Below are 22,897 nucleotides of genomic sequence, written 5' to 3'. Positions count from 1 at the left end.
GTTGACAAGTATTTCAAGCAGTCATTGGCACAAAGTTGATGTATTCCCAAGAATAGGAAAAAGGCTAGTGTGGCTGGAGTATAGTGAAGGAGCAGGAAAGTAATCTCAGATGAGGTCAGAGTAGACAGGGAACAAAATCCAGACTATATCTTAAAAGGCTTTGTAATCTATCTGAGTTTGAATGTATTATAATAGGAAGGCATTGTTAATTCTAAATAGGGGAGTTATATGACCTGACTTACATTTTTAAAAGAATGAATGAATGAATGAATAAATGAAGTCAGCTGGCAGGAAGTAGAGAATAGAAGTTAATAAAAGAAGTACCTCGCCTCAAACCCTTAACATACACCACCCACAGATATTTCTCAGAAGCCAGATGACAAATACTTTCTTTTAATGTCAAGCCAGGCAGACCTTGCTGGAAGGATTTTCTGGTACTAATTTACTTTCTGCAACTTATTACAGAAACTCTATGAGACTTTTAGAAAAAATAATATGGAAATAGCATGTATAACATAAATTTGATAGTATGAACTTTACACAAAATGGCTGAAAGGAAAAAATTCATATTGCTCTAAATATTTTAGAAGTATTTGGGAGCACATTGGCATGTATAAACTGCAGGAGAACATGCCAGACTGCTTAAACTCTGCATCCACGTAGTTAATTCAAATAAAGGGGAAAAGAGAAAGACTGTCTGATAGGGGTGTGGCAAGTTGTTAAGAAAAGGATACATCAGAAGAGGCAATCAAAGAAGTACTTACTACCTCTGTGGAATTTATTGCCTCAAAGGATTAACTATGGATTATTTTCCTTTAATCTTTGTAAAGATCATGGGCATCAATGGGGAACTGAATTTTAGTGCCTGCTTTAACCTTTGATGTTTTATGATGCATACAAAGTTTTAAGCTTGTTTGAAACATTTGAAAATTATCCAAACGGAAAAAAAAAAAAAAAGACATCTTGGTACATGTAGATAGGGAAATCTAACTGGTATTTAACATTTTTATTCCTTTAAAAATCCTTGTGAATTAAATATGATTTCTATTTTCTAGGGAAGAAATTGAGTCTCAGAGAGTTTTAAATTGCTTGCTCATTAACTAGTAATTGGCAAAGTCAGTGTCTGAACCCAGATTCTGATTCCAAGGCTGGGACCATTGATAGTTCTCCAACAGTTTGATCTTTGGAGCTGTTTTTAAAAGAGGCCGGAATGTATACATGTGAGCTCATTTGAGAAACTTCATTCTTTGACTTCAGCACGTTGAACATTCCATTACTGTCATTAATATGTTATTATCTAGCTGTGAGATTTTTTTTTTGAGAAACCAGAGACAAATCTGGCTAGAGAAGGAGTTCACCAGTGGGATGAGACTTGAGATAATTCTAGAAAGTGACCATATCTCAAATTCTACATGCTTTGGGGGCGTGTGACACATTAACATGAGAAGTTTTTAGAATTTCTTTTTTAAATGATGAGACAGAACAATACCCAAGAGTGCTGGGAAATGGGATAAAAAGAAAGTGTTAGGAAATGGACAGGTGTCCCCATCTTTTATTTGAATTTAAGGCTGTTATTAAAGAATTGTTTTAATTTTGGAAAAGAGTTTTTAATTGAATCATACACTATTTAAATACATTAAGACATGCCCATACTTGTACTATCTGAGCAAATATAGCCCTTATTCTTATTTATGTGAAAGCTGTAGTTTTAGTGTCCCAGACTCTCAGTCCAGATAGTTGACAAAAAGTTCAAATACTAGGTTGCAGCAAAAGTAATTGTGGTTTTTTGCCATGACTTTTGCATCAACCAAATACAAATCCCAACAAGTTAACCAGAGACAAATTTCTGCAAGGGCCTCACTACACCACACAGAGGAGCTAATCACAATCCTGACATAAACACACACGAAATCTGAGCTAGAAAATCAGGTCCAAAAATAATTGCTTATCTGGCAACTCAATGTTGTAGAAAGTTGGGGGGGAAAAAAAGGAAACCCTACATCTGATCCTCGTGCCACCAACTGTAGCTTAACTTCTTAACTTCTGGCAAGATGTTTAACTTCTCTGAACCCATATCTATCTATCTATCTATCTATCTATCTATCTATCTATCTATCTATCTATCTATCCATCTATCTATCTATCTATCTGTCTTAGTGAGAGCACGGAATTACTGTCTATTCCAGCCCTATTATTGCAAGCTATTATTCTAACACATCTTAGGTATTCTTCCTCTGAAACTTAACAGGATGCACATGGAATGATGTGTATTCCTTTAATGATCACCTCTGTGAGAAGATTGAAATATTTGTTTTAAGAACTTGGGAGTAGTCTTTTAACATTTTCTCTTGCTTTTTCAAAGGATTATCTGGGAGCTTGCATTGTCCTCACTGCATCTATTGCATCCATTAGTGGGTCTTCGAATTCTGGATTGGTAGGCTTGGGTCTTCTGTATGCACTTACGGTAAGTATGGATAAAGAATATCACAGGAACAGAAAACCAAACACCACATGTTCCCACTGATAACAGGGAGTTGAACATTGAAAACACATGGACACAGAGAGGGGAACAATACACACCAGGACGTACTGTGGGATGGGGGATGAGGGGAGGGAAGTTAGGGGGTCAGTCAATAGGTGCGGCAAACCATCACGGCGCATGTATACCTATGTAACAAACCTGCACGTTGTGCACGTGTATCTCATTTTTAGAAGAAAGAAAGGGAAAGAAATCTCACTTTGTGCAGTGTTGGAGGTTCTTTCTGTAGTTATTATCAACTCTTATTCATGGACATTAGAGGAGAGGTTTAAATTCATAACGATTACATCTTGCAAATAATAGTAGATTGGGGCCCAAACCCAGCTTTATAGTATAGTTTGGATTCATTTCTACCTTGTGAACCAATTTTTAAAAACATCTCAGATCTCATGGTCAGAGTACTCTCAAGGCTATTTGGGATCCCTTTTCTGAGTTGTACACAACCCAGTTGGGGACACTACAATGAATGGAATATACACGAGATAAGTGGAAACAGTAGTGTATACCACTATCCATTGTGTAGGGAAATTAGAGGACAGTTCACAAAATAGTGACACTTATGGACCCTTAAAGGGAACAGACACCTTCTTTGCTGATATATTGCATCACATTCTCCGTGGTCTCTAATATTCTGTAGCACTTATGAGTTGTACCGCACACATACACTAATAGTCCAAGTTAACCCATTCCAAAATTTCTAGTGACTACCCCCATTTCTTACTTTAATTTATTTTAAGAAGTTTTTTTATCATCTGGCACAGATAACCAATTATTTGAATTGGGTTGTGAGGAACTTGGCTGACCTGGAGGTCCAGATGGGTGCAGTGAAGAAAGTGAACAGTTTCCTGACTATGGAGTCAGAGAACTATGAAGGCACCATGGGTATTGCTCTAAATATTGTTTGTTTCACTTAAATATTCATTTTAAACAAATATTATTGTGTGTTGGGCACATTGTTGTTTTTGCATCTGCTTTCCACTTCAATATCCAGAAAACTGTCTCTCATCTTGGCTTTGCTTATTATGTACACCTGAAAAGATATGACTCTTTAGGCTGAAAAGTCTTGGATAAAACCAGACAGAGTCCAAACAAGGATTATTTAATGCTATCTAAAGTGGGTTATAAAAATATTTGGGCTTTGTTACATTAATTGCTGACCTAAACTATAAACTATTATATTATCTTTCTCAAGACATTATTAACTTAGATGTCAAGAAATTTGGATCTGAAAATACTGAGATTCTTAACTTTGCTAGAATAAGACTGGCAGGAAATTCAATACTGAAAACAGAATAATCTTTATTAATGCCAATCTCAAGCTTAAAAGGCATTCCTTTACCTAAATCTTTCAACAGCCATCTAGCTCTTCAAGGACAGAATCCAGAACACTTAGCTAACATCATGAGCCCTTCATTAGCCAACCCTTGCCCACCTGTCTTGTCCCATTTCTTGTCATCCACCTGCACCACTTTTACTCTGGCCACACTAACATGCTAGACTTTCTTTTCCTCTTTGTTCTCCTATGTGCATATATTTAAAATAAATTTCCCCATCTCCCATCCTCTAAGATTCATCTCAGGCACTGGTTCCTCTTGGTGCCCTCCTGGACCTCTGAGTTTAGCGCCATCCATGCTCCCAGAGCGCCATAGGTTTGCCCTCATCATGGGGCCTCCATGAAGTACTGTAGGTGCTAACTTACTGGACACTTCTCCAAGAACAGAGCAAGCACCTTGGGCTGTGTCTTTCATCTCCACATTCCCAGCACCTTGCACAGTACCTCTCACTTTTTAGGAACCTAGGTGTTTAATGACCAACTGACTGAACAAATAAATCAATTCACAAATGAACTAACTATCTCTGTCCACTTTGAATAGAATTGAGTGATGGAATGCTAAAGAGACATGATGATGGTTAAGGCTCCAAAAATAAACATGAAAAAACTATCTTTTTTTTTTTTTTTTTTTGAGACAGAGTTTGGCTCTTGTTACCCAGGCTGGAGTGCAATGGCACGATCTCGGCTCACCGCAACCTCCACCTCCTGGGTTCAGGCAATTCTGCCTCAGCCTCCTGAGTAGCTGGGATTACAGGCACGCGCCACCATGCCCAGCTAGTTTTTTGTATTTTTAGTAGAGACGGGGTTTCACCATGTTGACCAGGATGGTCTCGATCTCTTGACCTCGTGATCCACCCGCCTCGGCCTCCCAAAGGAAAAAACTGTCTTAAAAGTGCTAAATCAAAAGGTGTTTATTTGAATATGATTTAAATTTTTTTAAAAACCTGCCACATAGTTTTGTTCAGTATTACTTTAAATTTAGAAAAAAGTATACATGTGTTAATGTATTTAAGTATGCATACATTTATTTCTACATCTGTCTCTATCTACCTATTATCTATCTATTTCCTCACCTCAACCTCCAGATCCTTCTCAAGTTCCAGAACATTGGCCACAAGAAGGGGAGATCAGGATACATGATCTGTGTGTCAGATATGAAAATAATCTGAAACCTGTTCTTAAACATGTCAAGGCTTACATCAAACCTGGACAAAAGGTATGAAATCACTGCATTTGATTTGTTGTATACATAAAACCTCCAATGGAATCTGGTTTTTTTACTGCCTAAGCTCTTCAGACTTCCCAGCCAAGTAAATATATTCTCACTGGGCTCACATAATATTCCCTACCTGGTGTAGGTCAAATTATCTGCATAAAAGAATAAAAACAAGAGAGATAGGATCAGACTACAGTACATGTTATCCAAGTCATATTGTAATTCACTAATCTCCCATGAAAATCAGAAAAGTCAACAATAGGCATGTTTTAAAAAATGTCTGTCTTCTGGTTCCTGCCATATTAGCCATCCCATTGGGAACCTTTGCATTCATAATAACTCTAGTTCCCAAATGACTTATATTAGTTATTATAAAAAGAACAAGTGGGCAGAAGAAAATGAACTCATTCTACTTTTTGTTATAAAACCATCACTTCTAAGATAACATGGAAATCATTATTTGTTAGTCCAACAATATACTAAATGCAAAAAAAAATAAGCTATGAAGGATAAACAATGCAACCACGTGGAAATAAAAATAATTAGAATGAAATCGTTGAAGATTTGGTGAGAACTGTTTTTATATTTTCATTTTGTTGAGACAGGGTCTTGTTCTTTCACCCAGGCTGGAGTGCAGTGGCATGATCATGAATTGCTGCAGCCTCGACCTCCTGGGCTCCAGCTATTCTCCCACTTGAACCTTCCAAGTAGTTGGGACTACAGGCACACACCAACACATGCAGTTATTTTTTGTGTTTTTTGTGGAGATGGGGTTTTGCGATATTGCCCAAGCTAGTCTAGAACTCCTGACCTCAAGTGACCCACCTGCCTCAGCCTCCCAGAGTGTTGGGATTATAGGTGTGAGCCATTGTGCCCAGCCTGTTTTTATCTTGATGATAATTCATAATGTAGACCTAAGAAAAAATATCTATAATGTAATTATTTAGATATAATTATAGTTTTATCATATCTTGTTTAAATTAAAACACAAAACTTAGGCTAATCTTCTGTCCTTTGAGTCTTCTTCTCTTTGAGTGACAGCTGTTTTCGTAGGTGGGCATATGCGGTCGCACTGGCAGTGGGAAATCATCCTTATCTCTGGCTTTCTTCAGAATGGTTGATATATTTGATGGTGAGTTGCTAACTAAATTTTTTAAGTGGCCATGTGGTGCTTTCCTTTTAAAAAAAAATCAATTTACCTAATCCTGCAGAAATAAAAAGCAAATATTTATAAGGACTTTGTGCTCTGCACATGGTTCAAGGCAGATATCCCAAATAAACAGCCCAAAAGTAAAGAAAGGACATAGAATTGGGGAAATAAAGTGGTGTCCTTAAAGCATTTTAATAAACTGGTAAAATGAAAACAAAACCACCCACTTTGAATGGCAGTAGGTGGAGGTGGCATTTCAAGAGAAAGGAAGAGGAAGGACAACTGCCTTGCTTCCTTTAGACTAAACATATATCTCTTTCCAACAAAGGAAAAAAGTGCAAGGAGATAAGTAAACTGCCTTTTAAATTTTGGTACATGACTCTTACCATCATCTGCTTAATATCATGGTTTAATGACATTGAACATTTTGTGAGGAGGCAACCTTTGCTGTAAAGTGATAAAGCTCATGATAACAATGTACACAGCTATTTATTCATCCACCAAATTATTAATAATATGATACACAAGAGCATAGAAACAATTTAATCTTTGTTTTTAAAAAAAGTCACATAATTTATTCTATCAGATGGCCTATATATAGGCCAGCACATCAGGTATCTTGAATGAAAGAGGATCCAGCAATAAACTTGACCGAACTTATTGTACTTGACAGTACAGGAAGTGCTTACTGTTATTATCTGTAATGATTATGATGATTATAGCACTTTGCATGTTTATTGTACTTGACAGTTTATATTATTGAATTTAATCTACACAACAGCTCTGTGAGATAAAGAGGTCAGTTTATGAACAACATGGAACTAGAGTAAGTATAATTTCTTTGAGGTTTAGATTCAGGAAGAAGATAAACTTCTGTCACTAGGTTAGCAGCTTACTTTTTCCATGGCTAGTAATAATGTACAGATACTTTAAGGACTTTCAGTGGGATTTAAGTTATAAGGCAATTAAGTGATCAAAAACAATTGACATTTTTCATTGAAACACTATGTTTATGACTGATCATGTCAGGTTAGCCTGATCCTCATGAGTCCAGACACATGATTTCAGGTCCCATGTGAACACTATCAGTGATTTATTCTCTTTTTAATAGCAGTAGGCTATTAAGATTTTAATACATAATTTATTATTTCTGATCTATTATTCTTGAAAGACATAGGTTAAGCTAATCACCCTTGCCTGCTCTAAATCTATCTGGTAAAAGGACTGCAGCTGCCATTCTGAGCCTGACATCTTATCTCATGGGGCAATAAGTGATATGATTAACTGCACACATGACAGTGGAGAAACAACATCCAGACTGCACAAATCTCTATGAGTCCATATGCAGTGTGGAGAAATTTATTAAAACTTGATATTCGTATCACAGAATTGTCTTTTCTATTTGTAATGCATTGTACCATTAAATCAATATAGGAATGAATGACAAAGATCCTAGTTTTCAAAGAGCCTATATTCTAGTTGGGGAACAGACAATTAAAAAGATAAGGTATACAGAATATCAGATTCTGATAAATCTCATGAAGAGAAATAAAGTGGGAAGGAGGATAAAGGGAATACAAGAAGGGAAAGGACTCAGTAAGGGGTAAAAGTACTTTTTGGTTGGTATGATCACATAAACCAAATAAAAACTCTGAATTCCTTTAGGAGAAATACATAAGAAAAACAAACCATCACCAAACATGTATTTTTTTAGAGACACATGATGTTTTTAACGCTTAAATGGAAAAGTTGGTCTTCTGAATTTCAACCCTGAACTAGGAAAGAACTTTTAGTTTGTGAACAAATATTATTTACTTGTTACCTTACTACATGCCTGTAATTTCTGTTTCTCCTTAACAGGAAAAATTGTCATTGATGGGATAGACATTTCTAAATTACCACTGCACACACTACGTTCTAGACTTTCAATCATTCTGCAGGATCCAATACTATTCAGTGGTTCCATTAGGTAGGTAACATGTTCAGCAAACATCTGTGTGCCTTAGGATTTAGCCTTTGACTCTTAGAAAGGTTTTACTCAGAGTCATTTTTCAGGTATGAGTGAACTGATATCAGGACAACAAAATCAAATATGCTGTCCTACAATCTGGATTGGAAAAGCCTAGAGTTGCTAAATTAACCTATAAAAATTATGCTTCCAGGAGATTTCATCCCTCACAATTTGCTTCTATAAAAGCCACTTTGTTCTCTATACTTGAGAGCAGTGATGCTTGGCAGACATTTCTAAGGTGTTCTATCCTAGATATCCTAGATATCCAGTCTAACTTGTATGTCTGGCCTGGCCTCAGCAGATATTCTGACTTTGGTTAATCCTTTTACCTCTCCCTCCACCCCTTATAACTTTACTTCAGCCAAAATTTCTATGAATAAAGCTGCTACAGTTTTCCTGCCTGGTTCAGGGTTTCCCACCAAAAAAAAAAAAAAAAAAATACATAAAATATTATCTGATTAAGTCCTCAAACCATTACTCTAGGGTACATATTTTTTATCCACATTTCACAGACGAGAATTTTGAAACTCAAAGAAGCTGTAACTTAACCCAATTTCATACCCCTAGTAAGTGGAAGAACTGCTATTCCAACTGAAGTTCATCTGATTCCAAAGTCCATGTTGGCATCTTTATTAGTCTGTTTTCACACTTTTATAAAGAATGACCTGAGACTGGGTAATTTATTAAGGAAAGAGGTTTAATTGACTCATAGTTCTTTATGGCTGGGGAGGCCTCAGGAAACTTATAATCATGGTAGAAGACAAAAAGAAAGCAAGGCACATCTTCTTATGGTGCCAGGAAAGAGAGAGAGTGAAGGGGTAACTGCCACACTTTAAAACCATCAAATCTCATGAGAACTCACTCGTTATCATGAGAACAGGATGGGGGAAACTGCCCCCATAATCCAATCACCTCCCACCAGGTCCCTCCCTGGACATGTGAAGATTACAATTCGAGATGAGATTTGTGTGGTGACACAGAGAAAAATCCTATCAGCATCATCCCCCAGATCACATCTCTCATTTGATCATCTTTTGTCTATCTTGCTTCTCACCTCTATCTAGACAAAGAAGTGTCTGCCACCTCCTTTTACTAATTAAAGAGAAAATATGTGTAAGATTGCCTAATATTCAGTTGTAAAACTACTTTAAAACTTCTGGATGTATCCAGTAATTTAGGAATGACATAGTGAATTTCTATCTCCAAGAATATTTATTATGCATACTACTCGATATGGTTTGGCTGTGTCACCACCCAAATCTTATCTTGAATTGTAGTTCCCATAATCCCCAAGTGTCATGGGAGGAACCCAGCAGGAGGCAATTAAATCATGGGACAGTTACCACCATGCTGTTCTCATAGTAGTGAGTGAGTTCTCATGAGATCTGATGGGTTTATAAGGGGCTTTTCCCACTTTGTTTGGCACTTCTCTCTCTCCTGCTGCTATGTGAAAAAGTACATTTTTTCTTCCCCTTTCGCCATGATTGTAATTTTCCTGAGACCTCCCTCCCCAAGCAGAACTGTGAGTCAACTAAGTCTCTTTTCTTTATAAACATATAGCGGCATGAGAATGGACCAATACACTACTATTGCTGGTGATGCAGCATAGCCTATCTAAAATAGTGTCATATGTTCCCACAGAGATGTATGTATGTAGCATCAGTTCTGCAGGAATATTTTGCTAGATACTATTCGGGTTATACAAGCATTATTTGGAGCCAATGGATCTATGTAACAAACTTGGTTATATGATATAATGTATATTAAGTTATATAATAATATCATCAAGACCATGTTTTATACTATTAAGATTATGCATTCATTCATCAAACACTAATTCAGTGTTTGCACTGCCCTGAGCACTATTCTAGGTGCTGAATATACAGCAGTAACCAAACAAATGGAACTTACATTGTAAGGAAAGAAAAGCAATAAGTAAATGTACATAAAAGTTTCTCTATTTTTACTTATTGATTAACTAATTTTTCCCTACAGATTTAATTTAGATCCAGAGTGCAAATGCACAGATGACAGACTCTGGGAAGCCTTAGAAATTGCTCAGCTGAAGAATATGGTCAAATCTCTACCAGGAGGTCTAGGTATATTTTCCAAATAGTATATTTATTTTTTATATATGCCATTAATCCTACATATCTTTATCTATATTTTATGCTATAATCACATAACTTTAGTGTTAAATCTCCTTATATTTACAACAATATCCTAAAAGTCATTAGAATATTTCAAACTCTACTGTTCTTGCATGGGGTACCAGAGAATGAACCCAGTAACAAATTCTGTTCTATGTGACTACTCCAAAATATTCCAATTAATACATCTATCTCTGCCATCTTTTCACAATTGGTTGGTATGGGTCATTGTAATGGATGTTTCCCTGCAGTTATTCTTGCTCAGTTGACCTGTCTGATCACCTACCATCAGGAAATGAATGGGAGGATTGCAGGAGTTGTTAGGTTTAAGTCTTTGGCACCATTTAGGGAAAGGCAGTTTTGCCACATTAGTAGCCATTTTCCTTGCTGCAAGAAGGGAAAATTCTTTTTATTGATATGACATAAGTTTCTTTGTGTTTGAAGACATTGTTGTGCATTGCCTTGAGGCAGTATCAGTTTTAACCAAGTGCATAAAGAACACAACATGTACTCAATCACTGATAAAAATTCAATCCCAGAGGTTGTACAATTTCTGACAAATAAGTGATAACAGAATGAAAGAAAATGTGATTATTAAAATCACAGAGATTAATCACAGATTAAAATCACTGTCTTTAACTCATTAAATCAAACATATAATTTTTGACTTCTGCTTTCTTAACATCTAAACTTCTGCTTTCTTAACTCATCTAAGAAAGCAATAGGAAAGATAATAGTTGATTGATATTCTAAATTTAATATACAATTTATTATTGCCTAATTGTGTTGTTTGGCATCTAGATTTTTAAAAATCAACCTACAAAATAAAATTACGTGTATTTGTTAGTTTACTTGAAAAGGAGAGCCAACTCAAAAACACTACATTTTATTATTTTAATTAAGTTCCAAGGAGAAAGTATGCCACAAACAAAAGTTAAGACAGCATGTCTTTAAGGAAAGTTTTATTGACTTGCCAGGGTCAGGTTGTGAAAGTAATTCCAGAATTCTGGATGAACTTTCCCATAGTGATTTTTTTCCTTTTTTTCAAGACAAGTTCTCACTGTTACCCAGACTTGAGTGCCGTGGCTATTCACAGGCATGACCATCACATACTACACCCTCTAATTCCTGGGGTCAAGTGATCCTCCTGCTTCATCCTCCTGAGTAGCTGGGACTGTAGGTGCCCCACTTTGCTTAGCTCCCATAATAATTTTTTAATGTCTCCTGTGGAAAGCCCAGCAAGTCTACTTGAAAAATTAATACATGCTTATAGAACATTCTCTCTTGGCATTTAGAGATCCCCTTTCTCTCCACTAATAGTTGAAAAGACAGACTATTGCATCTTTCTAATCCTCTTCATTAACATGAGAGCTACATGCACCTGTTTAGAATCGTGGGCATAGTGTTTTGAGGTTATGGTACAGCACAGGCAATAGGAGATTGTATTTACATTATGTAACGGACTGTATATTATGCTTATCATCTTAGTAAAGATGACCAATTGCTTAATGAAGATTTGGTTCAGGCCAGCTTTAGTGGAAACATTCCTTATCCCCAGCATCCTCTTTTATATATAAATTAGAATTTGGAAAATAAATACCTATCTTCTATTCATGACAAACTGTAAGACTTTGATAGCATTAGAATATAATCAATAGAAATTACCCCCAGAACTTTAGGAAACTGTGTTTGAATTCTAATAAAAAAAGACATTTTGTAAACAGAATTTATCTTAAACTCACAATAGTACAGTTTATGAAAAATAGATGGACATAAAAAAAAGAAAAGGATAATGAGGACATACCATTCATTTATCCATACAACAGTGGATTATTCAGCTCCTGTGTAAGATACCACAGTACTAAGGACATATTGAAACGAAAACAAATCCAGTCCTTATCCACTTGGTACTTAACAGTCTAGAGAGATGGTATAATGAAAAGAGAAGTGGAACTGGAGTTGAGAATATTCTATATCTTATCAAGTTAGCTAAATGTGACTTTAGGCAAGCCATTTCATCTCTCTGGGCCTTAGGTAATTAATCTCCTTAGAGAATAGTATTAAATAATTCAATAATCTCCAAGGTTTTCCTGTCTTCAAAATGTGTTATATCCTACTATCGAGGTAATTCCCTACCTATTGCTATAAATGAGATGATTTAGGATCATCTTTATTTTCCCAAAGTGGAGTTCCTCTTCGTTGCTCCAGTATGAAATCCTTGCACCAGCACTAAGTGATAGCTATCATGCTGTCGTACAGTGTAATGTGGTTTACGTGATTTTGCCCAAGAAAATGTTAGTAGCATTCCTTTAGTGAAATCCTTGCTTCTTTCTCTGATTTAGATGCAGTTGTCACTGAAGGTGGGGAGAATTTTAGCGTTGGACAGAGACAGCTATTTTGCCTTGCCAGGGCCTTTGTCCGCAAAAGCAGCATTCTTATTATGGATGAGGCAACAGCTTCCATTGACATGGCCACAGTGAGTGCATTATCTGTGCTTTTAAAATTGACAAATTGGAGAAATGTTCATGAAAATTATAGTTGATTATTTCCTGATTGGGTTCTGAATCCAATCCAGTCCAAATACTATTGTTTTGAGAATCTTCTCAATCTTCTCCTTGATGAACTGATTACAGCACACTGAGAATTAAAATAAATAAGACCCTATATACGGTTTAAAGGCATTCTATTACCAATAAACATAAAATAAATTTGCCACAACTTTTTGATAAATTTTCAGAACAGTAAATTTCCAGGGCTTAGTTGATGAGAGGTACTGTACTATATTCAAGTATTATGCCATAAAAGTTCTGAAATGCAGTATGAAAATCTCTATTTAATAGAATCTATTGATAAACACCACCACTCATTATTTCCTAAACAAATTTGAAGAAGAAGGATTCACTTGGATTAATAATAGCTAGAATTAATAACAGCCTTCTCTATGTGTTTATTATAAAAAGTCATAAATTTTGCCTTTTGAAAGATAGTACTTGAAATTGTCAAATGTGTCCAAGAAAGATCTGTCCAGAAGGCTATGATTGAGTAGGGAAAATATTACATTAAATCATAAACTGTGTATGAGCTAGCAATTAATGTTCTTTTGAAAGTTAACGATATTAAAATTTGACATCAGAAAGGACAAAAAAAGAACCCACAACCTCATGTTATTTTTTTTGCTGCATACTTTAGATTGGGTAAAACCACTCATAAAGTGAAACAGTTTCAAGTTTGTTAAGAGCTATTTATACGTGGAGATGCTAACTTGACCTTTTTTTATTTAATCACAACCTGGTTTTATCCAGATTTTGCATGTGTTTATGTCTTTAAAGAGCCATGGGGGCTATCAGCTTAAGTACATCGGGATCTAAAATTGCAGTAGCACCCCCAAATCAGGAAATGTTCGAGAAAACCCCCAGATAGTAGGGCCCAGACAGACAGGAGAGGCCACCCTGAAAGACAGGAGCCAACAATACTGTTTGTTCATTCCCTCTGGTGCTGACTCTCCATCCACGTTTGCATTTTCCTCCACTCCCATCCTGTGTGCCTCCCCACCCCCTTTTCTATTAAGTAAGTCTAATCGAAGTACGTAGACTTACACAGCTTTCTTGAACTTAATCTAAAGCAGTAAAATGGTCTCTGATCAAGTCATTGCAATAAATAGCATAAGCACCTTCAAACTCAGTATTAATTATTAAGGTTTTACAACACTGAGAGTTATTATAAGGGTAATATTGCCTCAATTAAGGAGAGTATGAAAGAAATGGCAGTTGATTGAAAGAAAGAACTCCTTCACTTTAAAAATTGAACCAAGATTTCCTCTAAGAGAGATGAAATCTGTATCCAGAACAGCCCTTAAAATATAATTATAATAGTGCTTTGAGGTGGGAATAAAAACAGTTTCTGCCTAGAATGTTCATTTATGGGTCAAAGTTCAAATTTTTGGCATCAATTTTAGTTCTTCCCTTTTCTGACTCAAAGGTAAACATCATTACAGAATTTTGCTGGTTTCGAATATATACTGTTTGTAGTATAACTCAAGTGAGCATTTTGAGTTATACTACATTAATTTCATTTTCTTCTTTGGGTTTCCTGGAAATAAATCTATCACACACTTCCAGCTGATCACTGACTGTCATTTGTGTTTTGAAGACACGTACAGAATCCAACATGAGCCTGCTGCTGGGGACTGCTCTTTCTTATGCCTTCCACAGAAGACTAGGGAGTGAGAGTGCTCACAAGGGATTGAGTGGAATATTGTTCTTGGGGCAAAACATTATGGTAAGACAAAGCAGTCCAGAGAAAATTTACACTTTATTTTTTTTTTGTAGGAAAATATTTTGCAAAAAGTAGTAATGACAGCCTTTGCAGACCGAACTGTGGTGACAATAGCTGTAAGTATGAGAAGACAGAGTCAGTACACCTCTTTGGTGGTGTTTCTAACATGTTATCATCTTTGAGTTTGAGCAAAATATACTTCTGTTGAATTATGTATTTCTCAGCTAATGTTTCTGTATCTGTTAAAAACAAATACATTGGGAGGCCGAGGCGGGTGGATCACGAGGTCAAGAGATCCAGACCATCCTGGTCAACATTGTGAAACCCCGTCTCTACTAATACAAAAAAATTAGCTGGGCATGGTGGCGCGTGCCTGTAATCCCAGCTACTCAGGAGGCTGAGGCAGGAGAATTGCCTGAACCCGGGAGGCGGAGGTTGCGGTGAGCCGAGATCGCGCCATTGCACTCCAGCCTGGGTAACGAGAGCGAAACTCCGTCTCAAAACAAACAAACAAACAAACAAAAAAAAAAAAAAATACAAAGATGTTTTGAAAGCATTGTTCTTTCCAAACTGTCTGCTCTACCTAACTGACTTTCCTAAGTTACAATGATAAGACATCCTAAATCTAAAGATTCCAGTGGGTCATAGCCTCTGCTTGTTCACCAGATACAATGGTAGTTCATATAGAATAATTCTCTTTTCTATAATCTGATGGTCTGATGAGCAGTTCCAGAAAGAAAATAATTCCTCCATTTGATTGCTTATTCTGCTACTATCTATACCTAATTTCTATGTTTCCATTCATTTATCTATTTAAAAAAATAGACAATGAGATCTATCACGGTAGGGGCAGGTAAGTTTTTCTGTTTTAGATAGCACCAATCAAATAGAAGTGCTTAAATATTTGTAATTCACGTTAAAGCTGACTTATAATAGCCCACAGTTTTCTGTCTTTTCCTCTTTGCAAGTGGATTCTTGCTCACATTCAGGCTTACTGCTTAACAAAAACTATTTTTTTAATGAGTCACTTGGACATTTTTCTCTGCTGATTCTCTTCTCTTCTTTCTATTTTTCTCTCCAGCACCGTGTCTCTTCTATTATGGATGCAGGCCTTGTTTTAGTCTTTTCTGAGGGTATTTTAGTGGAGTGTGATACTGTTCCAAATTTGCTCGCCCTCAGGAATGGCCTCTTTTCCACTTTGGTGATGACCAACAAGTAGACCGTCATGATCTACTGCGCCAAATCTGTCATTCTCTGGTAGTTATCTTAGCAGTATCCCCTCAGTAAGGCATGGCTAATGCTTTGAATAAAGAGGAGGGCTGGGATGAGGGAACTAACTGCAGGGTGTTACCAAATCAGCTCAACCAAGTGCTTTAGTTATGCTCACTGCCAAATGGGGCTCATGCGTGTGTTTTCAAATATATACATGCAAAAGAGAGTGTTTATGAAACCTATGAACTGAATTACCTCTTACTCTAAGGACCAGTTTCACTAGTCCCTAGGGATGTTTTTTAAGCATCCATAAAAGTGCCATACACATTTCTTACCTGCGCTGGAGAATGCATTGCTAAATTTAAATAGTTACTTGAGTTTCACTGGTGAGTAATGGGAGTTGTGTATGGAGTGCTTGCTATGCTTCCACTTTCTTGGATGATGCATGGGAGAAATAGAACCCCTTTGGAATGCAGCATTTTTTAAGATGGCAGTAAATACCCCATCAGCGCTCACTTTTTGCAAACTGCCTAAGTAAAGAAAAATCTACTTTCTCTAATTTTTCCAGTGAAAAGGTGTGAATGATTTAAGGGGTAGGAGAATTGGTTAACTTGAAAAATAATTGTCCAGTATTTTCAAGAATTTTCTTACTGGAAAAGGTAGGGAGATATTTTAGAAGATAAAGAACTTCCTGTTGCCCCAAAATAGGTGGAGAGAGGGAGAAAAAATAGACCATTGCCTACTCAAAAGATGAATTTTCTCTACTCTGCATGAAGCATGGCATTGTTAGGTGGTTCTATTTAGTCAATATCTGGAAGATTACTTGAGCATAATTTGTACTTTAAACAAAATGTTAGGTTTCCTGATTAGTTTACCTCTTACCTGATTTCTCTCCTCCTACATTCACTAAATACGTTTCTATAGACTTAGGTATCTTTCACCCATTCTTCATTTCAAGATCACTTGTGTGAAGGTGGTCACTAGGATACCTAGAGTTCCCTGCTCCCACCCACCCCTAATACACATGAAGCTGTCGAGGAAGAATCACTATACTTTTTAAAGGACCAACTCCTCATAACAGGCTCGTAAAAGGGAAAGCACCACCGCGTTTGTGGTAGACTCTTTGTAGAATGACTCTCAGCTCTGTTAAAATTAACTGTTTTTCCTTCCCTGGCTAAGAGCTTATTACTTTGGTTAACTGCTGCTAAAACTGTGGAATAACTTAAAAAGATAACTTTCTCCAGCTTCTAAACAGAAGCACTCACACACCAAAATAGTCCATGTATTTATTTCTGAAAGTGATTACACGATTAATTTCTCTGGAATGTTTTGAAAATTTTATCAACACAATTACAATTGACACCACACTTTGTCAAAGAAAAATTATTTGTAATAATGGAATAAAAACCAACTATATTTATTTCTGTTAGCCAAGATTTTTTAATGTTTTCATTTTTATTTTTTTCTAGTAAACATTATTTTAGAATATTAATGCAGTGTTTATAATATTACATTTATGGGTTTTGAGGCCAAATTCTTTTTTTAGACATCCATGATATGGTTATTGAAGAACTAATATTTTTCTGGAGGGAAATGCACAGTGGATATTATTGGATAGTTTGTTAAGTTTCTTTTTCCAAATGTGTGGGTGTGCAAATGGCTCTGGTCCTTTCTCAAAGATAAATAAACATTAGCCTCCAAAATCTTGTTAATTCATAAATCGTGGTCTTTGACATTAAAAGTAATGGCAAAGACCACGATCACTTTTGCACCAACCTAATGTATCATTTGTTACCAATATTCAGTGAACAATAGGCTTGTCATGGGTGTTGAAAACTGGTGCATGTTCTAAGCTGGCATCATTATCACATTCCATATATGTGTTTCTCTTCCCCTGAAGTCATGAGTCACAACTATAACTGCTGGTTTTTCTGAGTCCACCCCATCTACATGGCCTAGGGCAGAATGCAGGCCCTTACCTCTGAGGATGGCTTTAGGTTGGACTTGGAATTGTTCAGAGAAGCGCTTTGGAAGACTGTTTATCAGCTAAACAGACAGCATTTCTAGCTTTAGAACTCTGGACAGGGACTACCATCAGCACACTAATATTTTGTTCAGGTTCAGTATGGTAGCCCCTGGCCACATGTGGCTATTATTTGATATGTGAATAGTTTGAATTGAAAACTGCCACAAGTGTAAAATATGTACCGGATTTTAAAGACTTAACACTAATAGAAGCATGTAAAAGTTCTCATAAATCATTTTTATATTGTTTACATATTGAAATAACATCTGAATAGACTGTGTTAAAATGTATTAAAATTGTTTTCACTTATTTCTACTTTGAAAATGTAGCTCCTAGAAAATTTAAAATTACGTGTGGCTCCCATTATATTTCTATTGAACAACACTGATCTTAGCAAGAGTAAAGGCCCATCACACAGATTTTTCCTAATTTATAGACATAAAAAACAATAGTAGTTGACATTTATTATTTGTTTGTATGTATCAGACAAGGTGCTGATTTTTTTTTACATGGATTATCTCACTGGAACTTCATCACCATTCTCTGAGGCAGGTACCATTACTATAGTTCTACAGATGTGAAACTGGAACTACACAAAGTTAAGCATATTGCTCAAGATTGCACAACTAACAGTTGGTAAAGCCAAATTACACAATCCCAGTTTAACTTCAGAGCCTGTTCTGTTAACCATAACACTGACGTGGTAGGTGAATGCTCCTCTAAGGTATCAGAGAGCCTTATGATAGATGACAGAATGGAAATATCTTACATTTTGAAATTAGTAAACCTAGTTTTGATACTGGTTCTGCTACTTATTATCTACGTGATCTCCTGATTTTGCTTTATCTCTCTGAATGGCCTCCCCTATAAAGTGGGGAGAGATAACACTCACAGCTGAGGAATGTTCTATTGATTCACCAGAATGTGTGTGGAGCACTTAATATATTGCATATGCTCAGGAAGTGGTAACTTTCATCATTATTAGTTACTAATTAATCCAAAGGCCATCATGTGGAAAGAAGGAATGGGTCAGTGCCAGTGATCTCCAAACACTGAGACTGCATGTCTAAAGGCCTGGATAATCCCTTCTATTGCTGCATGCCAGAATGGACTTCCCCATATTATCATCCCAGAATGGAACCACTTTCCAGGGTTCTTCAAATTGTGTTATAGCCCAAGGAATTAGTGACTCTGCACAAGAGATCATTATTGTTGACATTAAAGTATAACTCCACTGGTTCACAATGGCCTCTCTTAATTGCTTAATAAACATTTTTACCCTACTTATACTTAAGGTTTCATGAAAATGATAACATTGATATATTAGCTACACTCAAGTTAATACAGCCCATAGAAAACCCAGCCATGTTGGCCATTGCTTAAAAGTATGTAAATAAATGATCATTTAAATAAGGAAAAAAGAGGAGATGTCTGTGATTCCCACATCTCATTACTACCAAGATAAACAAATACCCCAGAATAATTCATGAAATATACATGTTGTGTTGTTTTGGCTTGTGCCCTGAAATGTATAACAAATACATGTGTTCTTTTCACTCACAGCATCGAGTTCACACTATTCTGACGGCAGACCTGGTTATCGTGATGAAGCGAGGAAATATTTTAGAATATGACACTCCAGAAAGTCTCTTAGCTCGGGAAGATGGAGTATTTGCTTCTTTTGTTCGCGCAGACATGTGAAGGAGTATCTTAAAACGATATGTGTATTTAAAATAATGCAGTCATACCTAATTAATGGATCATCAGCTTGACCTCTGTAAAGTGGCATCTTAAAGTTTTACAGATTTTTGCACAAGAAGTTGACGTTTATTTTTCCTGTTTTTTAAAACAGTTTTTCAGGATATTATTGCTTAATATGTTCATTATTGATGTTTCTATAGTGATCAAGCCACTCTGCCTTTAATAGCTAGGTTGTATTAAACCTGTAAGCTACTTTAAGTGGTAAATCTATAGCTACGATTTTCTCATTACTTTAAGTCTGGCATGGAATTCTGGAACTTTAAGTCTGGCATCTCTCAGGCATGGAAGTTGCAATGAGTAGTTAGTATTACCATACTCTTGTTAGTACGAATATATTTTCCTTATTGTTGGAGTCTCCAGAGGTTATTGGAAGAGAATTTAAAAAGACATGTTTTCTAATGAAATTCTCAAATTCATTATCTACTTTACAAGAATGTATTTGCATTCATTAACATTACTCTTACCTATTTTTGTTAGAAGTCTTTTTTTTCCTCTTGTTTCTTATCACAAAGAAGTTATCACTATATTTATTCTATAAAGCCAAAGCCTTAGCTAGAAAGATCATGAAGAGTTTAAATATTTTTAAAATTTTACTCAAATTTTCATTTTTTCCTGTCCTGTAATGAGAGAATTATTAAGATATCAGGCATAATGTGCCTTTTCCAGACTGAAGTTCAAAGAGTGATTAGGTTCAGTCTTTCAGTGGCAGGCCAGATAAACGTTCTACAGTTTAATTACTAGCTGTGGTTCTTATCTTAAGCCCTAAAGTGCCACATTACTCAAGATGTACACAGGCACGTGACTTCTTTTGGCACTGCTAATTATGGCAGGTGAACATTCCTCTTAGGTGTCAGATATTTCCTCTGAAACAATCTAATGGCAGGCTGGAAATATCTTACACTTTGAAGTTATATATGTAACAAGTGTCTATTTCTGGCTGGAAGAGTTTACCTCTTCTAGACATTTACCCAGTGGTGTCACATGTGATCATTTGCTCCTGCTCTAATTTTAATGTGCATATAAAAAATATACCAAAAATGTTATTGTAATTTTAATGAGCATGTAAAGAGAGTGTATCAAAAATTCATGGGATATTAGTGTTAGGTTTTGCTTAAATGAAAATTAATAAATTCAAAAATACTAAAAGTTAACTTCATTGTCATGTTAGCAACCCATTTCTACCATTCTGCGCCCATCCACTGTAAATATAATCAATTTCATTTTCATATGAAGATCCACATCCATTGTAAGATTGTGAAGACTTATAAAATTGATGAATTAAGAGAAATTTTGGTGCTTTTCTATAGTTTTTTGTGCTTTGTTTATTGTGTGGTGTATTCACTGTTGGAAAATCTGTAATAGTTGTGTATCTAGAATATTGAATCTTTATATTGACAAAAAAATAAGTTCCATAAGTATAGACAAAAATGGCCCATCATATTTAGCTTAAATTGAAAACTTTTGTTGTGTATGTAAAACTTCATTGGAAGAAAATAACATTATTGTTTTCTGAAAACTAAACAGAATATGACTGGTACTCATTAATTATATCTTGAAAATATTTTCTAAAACTTCAACCACTCTTCTAAAATGTTGGTGTTTAAAGCATTTGTAGGGCTGAATATGCATATTTCTTGTTAGCAAGTTATAATTCATTCTAACAGAGAAAAGGGTTGTTACCCATAAAGTAATCTTTTAATGATATTTTCTAATTATATCACTGTACAGGCAACATCAGTAGAAGCCTTTTTAGTTACACTAAACTAAAGATCATGTTTGCCCTTTTACACCCAAGTGGTGGTTGGTCCCCTCATAACTGTTAGTTACTTGAGTAAATGTCTAATTGTCAACTAAATTGACTAAGGTCAAGGATAATGTTCTTCATTGATAACCATTTATTATACATATATTATCTATCAAACATAAAAAGATTCATCTTAAAATAATATTTGACTATATAGGTACATCTCTGTAAAAGATGACCAGCTTAACTAAATCAAATTTTACATTTATAAATTTTACATTAGTCAAATAAAATTTTAAATTATAATTCCCATAAGAAGCAATAAATGCATCAAGCATTATATTAAAATACCAGGGTTACTGATGTCATTGACAGGGAAAAGACATTTCGTATAAACAATTGTACACCCTCTATTTTTATACTCTTACTCATGATCCATTTAAAAGTCTACTCAGTTCTAGATTAGATACCAGAAGACCCTCTAAATAACTGATCCCTGAAATTTGGGACCATGTCTTGTTTGCCATTGTGCCCTTGGAATTTAATACAAGTGCCTAACCCACAGTAGGCCCTAAGAAATATAGTTGATTGATTCACTGATTAATTTTGCTGCCATGTGCCTATAACTATAGGTTATTCTCTCTTTTCTGTGTTGTGTTTATTCTATTTATTCTCTACAATATATAAAATGTGTTTATTCTCTACAATAAATGTATTTATGCTCTATAATATATAAAAACATATTGGACTACTATTATATAATAAATTACTCTATTTGCTTAAAGAGGGTGATTATTTTTTCACTTACAGTTCCACTGGGCAGCAGCCAGGACTGGTCAATAGATGGAAATCAATACCGATTTAGAGACAATACCTAGCCCTGCTTTGACAATCCTGTTTCACATTTGCCAGAGTCATGCACTTCCTTACTTTTATAGATAGGCTCCAGAGAAGTTTCCATTAAGTGAAACAGCTATATTATTTTTTAAATATATCTTTATTTAAATAACCTAATGGACTTTTTCCCAAGGTTTATTGATCAACTTTTAGGGTTGTCTTCCAATATATATTTTATCATATTTTGTAACACATTCTTTGGAGGTCTGTGATTTACAGTACTATGATAATTCCATTATTGACTTATTATTCAAAGTTAGATACAGTCTTCTAATCTAAGCCATTTGGCATAAGAAGCAATAGCCAAGGGGATGTATCCTGTATCTTATGTTTAATTTGTTCTTTAGTAATTACATATCATTGATATCAGATTATCTCAAGTATTAACAGGATTCACCGGATCAAATTCTCCACTGAAAGAGTTTGTATCTATATTTCTAGTAAGTGTCTCCAACTGGATTCATAATTAACCAAGTTTGGGAATCACTGAGTTACCTCAATCATTACACTAGTTTCCCTTTGTTATGCTTAACACGGAACCATCAAATACTAACGGTGATTTTCACATGCTTCCTTTCCCTGC

The 22,897-nt window shown here is 35.5% G+C and overlaps 1 protein-coding gene across 7 annotated transcripts in view; it reads left to right on the top strand.

The window, feature by feature from the left end:
* Positions 1 to 22,201, top strand: part of ABCC9 (ATP binding cassette subfamily C member 9) — a 164,595-nt gene extending 142,394 nt beyond the window's left edge. For 5 of the 7 annotated variants that reach the window (XM_021666844.2, XM_021666845.2, XM_021666847.2 and 2 more), the window contains 9 exons: positions 2,363 to 2,464; positions 3,301 to 3,421; positions 4,958 to 5,088; positions 6,142 to 6,220; positions 8,099 to 8,207; positions 10,245 to 10,348; positions 12,742 to 12,875; positions 14,728 to 14,790; positions 19,476 to 22,201. In XM_021666844.2, the coding sequence (XP_021522519.1) occupies positions 2,363 to 2,464; positions 3,301 to 3,421; positions 4,958 to 5,088; positions 6,142 to 6,220; positions 8,099 to 8,207; positions 10,245 to 10,348; positions 12,742 to 12,875; positions 14,728 to 14,790; positions 19,476 to 19,613 (981 nt within the window). In that variant the 3' untranslated portion in view covers positions 19,614 to 22,201. Of the gene's footprint in view, positions 1 to 2,362; positions 2,465 to 3,300; positions 3,422 to 4,957; positions 5,089 to 6,141; positions 6,221 to 8,098; positions 8,208 to 10,244; positions 10,349 to 12,741; positions 12,876 to 14,727; positions 14,791 to 15,755; positions 15,932 to 19,475 lie in introns of all 7 variants that reach the window. The other 2 variants (XM_021666848.2, XM_021666846.2) reach the window with 1 other exon arrangement.
* Positions 22,202 to 22,897: the final 696 nt, after the last annotated feature.

The sequence above is a fragment of the Aotus nancymaae genome, unplaced genomic scaffold (genome assembly GCF_030222135.1).
Source record: "Aotus nancymaae isolate 86718 unplaced genomic scaffold, 86718_ANA_hifiasm-v0.15.2.pri h1tg000016l, whole genome shotgun sequence".
Lineage (NCBI taxonomy): Eukaryota > Metazoa > Chordata > Mammalia > Primates > Aotidae > Aotus > Aotus nancymaae.
This window is presented reverse-complemented; position numbering and strand designations above follow the sequence as displayed.